Source organism: Pelodiscus sinensis, chromosome 25 (assembly GCF_049634645.1).
Source record: "Pelodiscus sinensis isolate JC-2024 chromosome 25, ASM4963464v1, whole genome shotgun sequence".
NCBI lineage: Eukaryota > Metazoa > Chordata > Testudines > Trionychidae > Pelodiscus > Pelodiscus sinensis.
Window position 1 is genome coordinate 6,507,321 of NC_134735.1, and position 10,036 is coordinate 6,517,356.

Genomic DNA, 10,036 nt, shown 5'->3' on the forward strand with positions numbered 1-10,036 from the left:
AAATCTCCTTTTTTGGGGCATAAGGATCTTTCGGAGAAAGGGGGTTTTGCCCAAAAAGAAAATGTCCACACTGCCTGTTTTTGCGCAAAAACCCCTAGCGCAAAAACGGATCAGCAGAAAATATGCAAATGAGATTGCGGCTCGTGCAAATGAGTCCCTCGTTAGCATATTTTTTGCCAAGAAAACTCGTAGTGTGGGCGTAGCCTGAGGGAATTAGAGTTTTGCTGACTGTGGGGAAGGGGGTAAAGGGCGGCCAAAGGGAAAGAAAAAAATCTAGAAATACTGGTTTTTAAGGCTATTATGATCATCCCCGCTGAAAACAGGTCAGAGAAGTCCCCCCAGGCCTTCCGGCATCAAGCCCCTAACTTTTGAGCTAGAAAGGCATCTAGTCTTGGTTTTAAAGACATCAAGGAGTGGAGAATCCACCACCTCCCTTGACAGGAAGTTGTTCCAATTACCCTTGTTATTTAAACACCTACCTTAATTGGTGGTGCAAGCGCTGCTGTGTAGGTGGCCCTCTTCCTATGGAGACAATTATCATTAAACAACCCTTAGCATGCTTCAGGGAGTGGCTGGTGGTGATGGAGCCACATCAGGAAACTGCGTCATGCTGCCCTAAATTCTCAGCTACCTCATTCCCCTTCCTAAAAGGACAGTGATGATGTCAGGTCACTGGTACTGGATGGTTGTTGTGTTCCACCCCAGAGGTGGCAGCATTTCAAGGGGGAGCTGCACCTGGAGGGTGGAATTCCATACTCCTCCCGTGTTCACAACGCAATGCAGCAGATGTGGCACTGATGAGGTTTTGCAAAACAATGGGAGGTGGACATGAGCTAGGTCTACTCTTCTACTCTATATTGGAAAGACTTTGTCCGTCTGTCTTTCTGTCTGCTTGTCTGTTTCTTCAAGAACTCCTCCTAAATGGACCTTCAGCTGTGGTAGGCAGCTTCCTCTGATCATAACTTAAAGCAAGGTCAGGGTTTGGTTGGGCCAGGAAAAGGCTTGCTTGCTTGCTTGTCATAATACCCTACAGAAAAGGGCTAGAATCACCAAGCAGATGAAAGGGGCTTGCTGGGGGCATGTCCCCTTCTCACCTCCCCCCCCCCCCCAGGACTGCCCCAGTCCCAAGCCTCCCACCCAGGTATGTTTGGGGGGGAAGGCAGTGCAAGGGACTGAGGCTCCCTCCCTCCCAACTCATACAGGGATGTTACTGGCTGTTCCCCTTTGCTAGGGAGCAAGGGGAAAGTGCACAGCTTGTTGCATTCCTCACTCTGGCCGGGGAGCACAGAGGAGCTATGCACTTTGCTGTCACTCCCTGGTGGCAAGCAGCCCTGGTACAAATTTCAGGGGAGGGGGGAAGTTTGCCCCTCCCCAAACTCTTCCCCCTCCCCCCCACACACCCAACCAGTCCCCTGCACAGAATCCCTCCTCACCCCCAACCCTGATTCCTGCACCCCCATAGCAGGGGGTCTCCAGAAGCTGTGAGGTTGGTGCCTATAGATGAGGGGTAGCATATGGAGCCACTGCTGTACATGCCAGCTGCTTTCAAGGGAGGGTGCAGGGTCAGGGCAAGCAGATATCTGGCCACTCCTAGGGTGGGGGGTGGGATTTGAACCCACCACATGGCACTTCTCAGGCAGGTGCCCTATCCCACTCTAGAACTGACCTGCCTTCCCTCCCCTGTGTCCCTCCTTAAGGACCCAAGCAAAGCCGTGTGTGTGTGTGTGTGTGTGTGTGTGTGTGTGTGTGTGTGTGTGTGTGTGTGTGTGTGTGTGTGTGTGTGTGTGTTTTAAAAGCCCAACACAAACAATTCATTGCACTGCACAGGACATAGGCCAGCCCCTCCGCTGCTATGAATCCTCTCAGCTGCACTGAATTCAGGGGAGGAGAGCCCGTTTACATCCACTGAGAATCCCCCCCATCCCCGGTATGTGTTGCTCAGCTTGTGTTCCCCTGCAACTAATAAAAATGTCTCTTTGTAAGAAACTGGCTGTGTTTCGGTTTCTTTATTTTAGCTTAAAACCAATAAAACATGGCGGCATAAATACTCCTGGACAGGACTTTTCTTCCCCCCCCCCCCCCTTCTTCCTCCCCATTCCCCCCCCCCCTTCCCCGTGGACCAGTCTAACAGTACTGAAGATGTGCTTGTCGAGAGGGAGAAAATAAACTCCCTAGTTCTCGGAAATTGCTCCCCACTCGGTAGATCATGGCCTGGCTTCATCCTCCTTGGAAGCAGCGCTGCCTTCAGCCACGATTTGTGGTCTGGCAGTGCTCGTGTTCCTGTAGGTGGCCTGGGAGTAGCCTTCTTGTGACACAGAGCATGGAGGACAATTTTCTAAACACCGTTACAATGGAATTCTACCTTTATAAAGAGCCAAGATTCACCTGCTCACAAGCCCTGAAATCAGAAGAATAGCCCCTGGCAGCCAGCCCCCCCAGAGCGAAGTATCTTTGATTAGCGGGGCGGGAGTGGAGAGTAGTTGGAGCAGAAAACAGGGTGCAGGATTCACTTTTGGTTCCGTTTCCAGCTTCACTCCTGTCATAAGAACATAAGAGCGGCCGTACGGGGACAGACCAAAGGTCCATCCAGCCCAGAGTCCTGTCTCCAACAGTGGCCAATGCCAGATGCCCCAGAGGGAGGGAACAGAACAGGGAATCCTCACGTGATCCCTCCCGTCACCCATTTCCAGACCAACAGAGGCTAGGGACACCATTCCTACCCATCCTGGCTAACAGCCGTTGATGGACCTAACCTCCATGAATCTATCTAGCTCTTTTTTGAACCCTGTTAAAGTCCTAGCCTTTACCGCATCCTCTGGCAAGGAGTTCCACAGGTTGACTCTGGGCTGAGTGAAGAAAAACTTCCTTTTGTTTGTTTTAAACCTGCTGCCTATTAATTTCATTTGGTGACGCCTAGTTCTTATATCCATTTTTTTCTGTCATGTGAATTGATTACTTGCCAAGTGCAGGGGATGTGCTCCCTCCCTTCCCCCCTCTTCTCCTGCCCTGATCTGGGCTGAGGCATTTCACCTCTCCAAGCTGTGGTCTTGTTGTCGGCACCATGGGGCTAGCGCTTGTCCCCTCCCACTCTGAGTGGGTTGGCACCTTAGTGGATTCCTGCTTCCAAATTAATGTGAGGCAAAAAGGCAACATGTGATGATAGAAGCATAGAACGTTAGAACCGGAAAGGATCTCATGAGGTCGTTGAGTCCAGTCCCCTGCCCTCATGGCAGGACCAAGCGCTGTCTAGATCATCCCCAATAGATGTCTATCCAACCTGCTCATTCTGCCAGTGTCTATCCAACCTGCTCAATCCTGATCATTCTCCTGTCACACTTTGTGCAACCTGTTAAAACCCGTACCGGGCCAAGCCCTTGCCTCCATGAAGCCCATGAGAAAACTCACCTGGAGCTCAAGGAGCACTGGCGATAATGCTGATCTAGAGTGACAGGTCCAGGTTTTTTTCTGGGACTCTAGGCTTTTTTTAAAAAAAAGTCTTTGAAGAAGGGCTTCTGAGCGTATTGGCGAAGGGGAGGCCCGCCCTGCAGGTGTACCACCTCCTGCACATCTGCAAAGGGAGAGAAACTGGATTGTGCATTGGAATAGCTAGAGAGAGTCCATGGGATTCCACATTGTCAGGTAAGAGGCATGTTTTAGTGTACAAAGGAGAGGAGCGAGAAGAAAGATCGTAGGTGGGAGAAATCAGATTGATTGGAAAGCAGCCTGCTTGAGGGATTATAAACTTTGCAGTTCCTCAAGCTGGCATAGCAGCTAGTCCGGGGCGGCCGCACTGAGCCTGGGGTGTGAGTATATAAAAGAGACATTCACCCATGAGACACAGGGTTACTGCTTACAATGTATCATGTCGTGAAAGCATTTGAGGGCGCAACGTTACATTTCGGCAGTAATTGATTGTCACTAAGGCTCTGTCAATTCATGAATGTATGTGTGTGTTCTGCATGCGCTAGGCATTTGGGGGCCAAAGGCCGGTGGTTGGGGAGCTCCAGAAGTTGTGAATATGATCGATAGTCTTGTCACCTTGCTAGTGTGCATGCTGTACAGTCTGACGATTTCAGGGAGGGGAGCTTTGTTGGTTGTTTTGGTGGAAAGCTGTCGTCAAATTGCTAGTGGGATTGAATATTGATATTGTAGGCAAGCCCACAGCCCCTGGGCCTCATGTGCTACGAGACACGCCAACACCCGTGAAGACACGATCCCTACCTTGAAGCGCTCAGATGCAAAGAGGTTAAATGTGGTCACTTGGGGGGCATTTTCAAATGTTCAGAAAAATCTGGATGCAAACTGCTGAGCTGCTCCAGTAGTGAGCATAAGAATAAGTCAGACCAAAGGGACATCTACGCCCAGTTCCTGTCCTCTGACAGTGGCCAAGGCCCGGTGTCCCAGTGCACTAACGCTGCGGATGTTTGGAATCGGAGGGAAGGGTCTGGCCGATCTCTTGCAGCCTAAATCGTATTGCATCACTGGAGTGGGTCTCCATTGTGCTAAGCGTGGGGCTCACTCCAAAGAGCTTATAGTCTGAGAAGATAAGACAGCCAGGAGGTGGCAGGGGAAACAAGGATGGAGACAGGGTTGCCAGGTGCCCGGTTTTGAACAGGACAGCCTAGTATTTGCACCTTCCGTCTGGTAAAAAAAATTCAGAAAATAACAGACATTTAAAGGGGTCACAACTGCATTTGTGGAAGGAGAAAATTTGTTCCTCTTGGTTTCTGAGGACAGGACAAGGAGTAATGGGCTTAAAGTGCAGCAGGGGAGGTTTAGATTGGACATTAGGAAAAAATTCCTAACTGTCAGGGTGGTCAAATATTGGAATAAATTGCCAAGGGAGGTGGTGGAATCTCCCTCTCTGGAGATATTTAAGAACAGGTTAGATAGACATCTGTCAGGGATGGTGTAGACGGAGCTTGGTCCTGCCTTGAGGGCGGGGGGCTGGACTCGATGACCTCTCGAGGTCCCTTCCAGTCCTATGATTTCAGGCCACGCTCAACAGAATTTTTTCCTGGTGGTTTTTTGGGAGGTTGGTATTTTTTGTGACACCATCTAGCAACCCTAGACAGAGAAGTCAGCGTGACTTACTGGAGTAAGCCCAGTGGTTCTCAACCGTGGGCCATATGGCTCCCCAGGGGCCACGCCCTACCTCTAGGGGGCCACATGGAAAAAACGGAACATTAGGTAAATGATGGACCTTTTTTCCAACTAACAGTGGCTATGAAGGGGGCCCCAGAGGTAAGCAAGGCTCAGAAGGGGGTCACAAGCAAAAAAAGGTTGAGAAACACTGACCCAGCTGACCAGTGGCAGAGGAGAGAATAGAACACAGGTCTTCCTAACTCCCTGCCTCGGCCCCTATGTCATGCTCCTCCTTCCCCCATTTGTTCACTCATAAAATTGCCTTTTCTTTCACACATTGGGCACACAGAGAGCCAGACTCCACCTCAGCCCTTAGCTGGAATAGCACCTCGGCATAAACGGCCTGCTCAAAAAACAGGACTATGTAGCACTTGAGGGTATGTCTACACTACCCCGCTCATTCCACGAGGAGTACAGCTAGTTCGGATTAGGAAGCCTAATCCGAACTAGCAACTCCGTGCCACGTGTAGCCGCGCGGCACGGGGTTCGAACTAGCCGGGATTTAAAAATGGCGGCGCCCGACTTATGCAAATAAAGCCCGGGAAATTCAAATCCCAGGCTTCATTTGCAAGTGCGGTATGCCTACATTACCCTCCTAGTTCGAATTAGGAGGGTAGTGTAGACATACCCAGAAAGACTAACAAGATGGTTTAGTAGGTGATGAGCTTTCATGGGCCAGACCCATTTCCTCAGATCAAATAGTGGAAGAAAATTGTCACAACCATATATACCAAAGGATACAATTAAAAAAATGAACACATATGAAAAGGACAAATCAAATTTCAGAACAGAAGGGGGATGGAAGGGGGGAGGTAAATGTCTGTGAGCTAATGATATTAGAGGTGATAATTGGGGAAGCTATCTTTGTAATGGGTAAGATAATTAGAGTCTTTATTCAAACTTAAGTGTAAAATGTCGAATTCAAGCATGAATGACAGTTCAGAGGATTCTCTTTTAAGTGCAGTCTTAAAAGGCCTTTGAAGCAGGATGCAGGTAATCAAGTCATTGAGACAATGTCCTTGCTGGTTGAAATGGCAAGAAACTGTTTTTTTCTTTGTGATCCTGTCTGATATCTGTTTTGTGGGCATTGATCCTTTGGCGAAGTGTCTGAGACATTTGTCCAATGTACATAGCAGACGGACACTTTCGGCACATGATAGCATAAATGATATTTCTGGATGCGCAGGAATATGTGTTCTTGATCTTATAACTCGTTTGGTTAGGTCCAATGACTAACACGGCTACATTTCTATCACTGCTCAAACTAAGGCAGACTTCTTGCTAATCCTGCCCAACATGGAGTCTCAGGACTATTCACCACAGTTGGGTCACACTAGGGACGGGCTGGAGAAGTAGGAGTGACCCCCCCCCCCCCCAAGGAACAGAGTCCCATGGAAACCCAGTCATGCCACATCCCCACCTCGTTAATAAACAACCATGGTTAAAACAACAGCACTAAATGGCAGTGATACGTCGTGTTCTGCGGCGCCTCGGGCGGCACTGTAATTCCCGAGGACTTCAGCCGTAACTTAAAAGTTATCTGGAATCAATAGCTAATTCCACCCGAAGGCACTCATCAGGAACTTTAATGCTGAACATGGCGTTTAATTTGTTATTTGGATTTTTTTTTATTTTAAGTGGGGGAAGGGTGATTCTTGCATTTCCAAAGTTCTGTTAGCCACTTTTCCACTGCTCGCATGATAGGAGAAAATGGCTTTTCATTGTCTTCGGCCAAGATTTTCCTAAACCATGAGATGTTTAAGGTGCTTCTATTTTGGGGGTGGTCTGACTTGGGGGGGCCTTTAAAGAGGCCAGATTTTCACTGGAAATCACTTGTTGCTTGGGTAACTCTTGGCCTCTGAAACACAACCGTTTTCTGGAAAGGCATTTTCTGAAAACATTCCATCTCTGTAACAGAATTTGGTGGGGAGGGAATTTTATCCCTGGCCTTCTGGTGTGAAACGTCAACTCCCATTAGGTTTCCAGTATGTAGTGTGCTGTCTCATACACACACACACACAAACACACGGTCCTTGGTATGTAGCATGCTGTCTCTCTCTCACTCATACACACACACACTACATCCCTGGTATGTAGCATGCTGTCTCTCACACATACATACAACAACACATAGACACGGTCCCTGGTATGTAGCATGCTCTCTCTCTCTCACACACACACACACACACACACACACACACACACACACACACACACACTCGATCCCTGGTATGTAGCATGCTGTCTCTCACTCATACATACACAACACATAGACACGGTCCCTGGTATGTAGCATGCTCTCTCTCTCTCACACACACACACACACACACACACACACACACACACACACACACGATCCCTGGTATGTAGCATGCTGTTTCTCACACGTACATACACAACACACACACACACACGGACCCTCATATGAAGCGTGCTGTCTCGCACACACATACACAATGCTCCTGAAGCGTTATGCCCTTTCTTCAAAGACAATGTGCCATTTTGCTGAGCATGGCGCTGATGGTGCAGGTTTGAGGGGGGGGTTGCTCTAAGACCATGTGCAACATGCGCTGGGGAAAACGCACACAGGGTGTGAGCGAGGGGTGAAATCCAGCCCTGGGCCAGGCACCCGGGAGCCACCACTTGAATCCTGGGCAGGCTCCACTGTCTTAAGCAGCATCTGTGATCTGCTATAGTCAGAAGTCAGAGCCCACGAGGCCAAAGTCACATTGCTCAGGGCTGAGTTTCATCCCCCAGCACAAGAGGGCCATGGTCTGCATGCTGATCCCATTACTGACCCATGCTTGCTTTCCTGAGGCCACTGGCTTCATCTCCAGTGCCTTGCCGGGCTCCGGCCAGCACCCAGTGCAGGACGTAAGAGAACGCCGGTATTCCTCTGCACTGGCTGGTAGCAGCAGGGAGGAGAGAGCCATAGTAATGGGGCATATGTCAGATCCAGGAGTGAATGGTTCCTTCAGACACAGCCCTGAGTGAGGCATGTGTATTAGCAGCATCATAAGAACATAAGAGTGGCCATACTGGGTCAGACAACGGTCCATCCAGCCCAGGGTTCTGTCTGCCGCCAGTGGCCAACACCAGATGCCCCAGAGGGAGGGAACACAACAGGGAATCCTCACGTAATCCCTCCTGTTTCCCACTTCCAGACAAACAGAGGCTGGGGACACCATTCCAACCCATACTGGCTAATAGCATTGAGGGAACAAACCTCCATGAATCTAGCTAGCTCTTTTTTGAACCCTGTGAAAATTCTACCCTTCACCACATCCTCTGGCAAGGAGTTCCACAGGTTTACTGTGTGCTGAGTGAAGAAAACTTCCCTTTGTTTGTTTTAAACCTGGTGCCTAGCATCACCCCAGAAGAGCTTGAGGGTGAGAGGGACTTGAACTCAGAGCCTCACTTGTGAGGCACAGTTCACTCCCCCAGCCTCCTCCTTGCTCATGGTGAGGGGCAGGGATTTACTGTTGGCCTGCCCCAGCAGTTACTCATTGACAGCCTCCCCCTCTGACTGGCCAAGGGAGTAGGGGATGGTAGAAAGGCCCTGAGAGACCCCAGGGGTACGTAGCCCCCAGAGCATTCTCATACTCTTGTGCCACCCTTGATGCAGACTGTCCTCTCTGTGGTTAAGCCTGCTCCACTCACTGAAGTTTGGTTGCTCTCCCTTCCAGCTCTGCGAAGCCCAGAGGACAGGATGAATTGGTCCTCGCTCCAGGAGCTCCTAAGCGGGGTGAACAAGTACTCCACGGCCTTCGGGCGCATCTGGCTCTCCATGGTCTTTGTCTTCCGCTTCCTGGTCTACGTGGTGGCGGCAGAGCAGGTGTGGAGCGACGAGCAGAGGGACTTTGAGTGCAACACGCGCCAGCCCGGCTGCTCCAACGTCTGCTACGACCGCATCTTCCCCGTCTCCCACATCCGCCTCTGGGCCCTGCAGCTCATCCTGGTCACCTGCCCCTCCCTGCTGGTGGTCATGCACGTGGCCTACCGGGTGGCCAAGCAGAGGAAGCACCAGGAGGCGGAGGGAGGGAACAGCCGCCGGCTCTACCCCAACCCTGGCAAGAAGCGGGGAGGTCTGTGGTGGACCTACCTGCTCAGCCTGGTCTTCAAAGTCACCGTGGACGCGACTTTCCTCTACATCTTCCACCGGCTCTACGCCAGTTTCAGCCTGCCCCGCGTGGTGCGGTGCGCCGAGGCCCCCTGCCCCAACACGGTCGACTGCTTCATCGCCAGGCCCACCGAGAAAAGACTTTTCACCTACTTCATGGTGGCCACCACTGCCTTGTGCATCCTTCTCAGTCTCTGCGAGATGGCCTACCTGGTCACCAAACGCTGCTGGGAACTTGCCACTCGGCGCCAGGGCAGGAAGCGTGGGAGCAAACCTGCAGGCTGTTATCACTGCACGCAACAGAGCCGGGTTCTTAGTGCACCATCCTCAGGGCAGGCTCCACGTGGGTCTGTCCCTTTAGATAGTGGGGAGGGTGCTGGTGAAGAGAGAGGAGGCTCACACGTTCTCTCTCTGCACTCAGGGTCTCCGGCACAGGCTCCATCCAACAGTGCAAACTGCTCACCAGCTTACAGCCTGACTGATGAAGTAATCAAAGGCTGATTCGAACTAGGGTTGCCAGGTGTCCAGTTTTTGCTCAGATAGACCAGTATTCAAGTCCCCTGTCTGGGAAAAAAAACTGGTGAAAAACTGGGATCATTTAAAGTTTTTTTTTTTTTTTTTTGCTCAACCATCTTTGCCATGTTCAGGATTTTTGTTGAAAGCACCTGGCAAGCCTAATTCAAACCCTTTCTCTAAGGCTATAACCATTTCTCAAGCCAGTGTCCATTGGAGGCAGGGTCACACTGTCCCTGAAAAGTGCATGGACAAGTT

General features: G+C 50.5%; 1 protein-coding gene across 1 annotated transcript; it reads left to right on the forward strand.

The window, feature by feature from the left end:
- The first annotated feature begins 8,839 nt into the window (after positions 1-8,839).
- Positions 8,840-9,797, forward strand: LOC102447347 (gap junction beta-4 protein-like). Its single transcript, XM_006125971.3, has one exon. It carries the CDS (start codon positions 8,855-8,857, stop codon positions 9,764-9,766), a length of 912 nt encoding a protein of 303 aa, XP_006126033.1. The 5' UTR covers positions 8,840-8,854; the 3' UTR covers positions 9,767-9,797.
- The last annotated feature ends 239 nt before the right edge of the window (positions 9,798-10,036 follow it).

Excerpts from the sequence above, each read along its gene's own strand:
- LOC102447347 (XM_006125971.3), top strand. The coding sequence starts at position 8,855 with ATGAATTGGTCCTCGCTCCAGGAGCTCCTAAGCGGGGTGAACAAGTAC.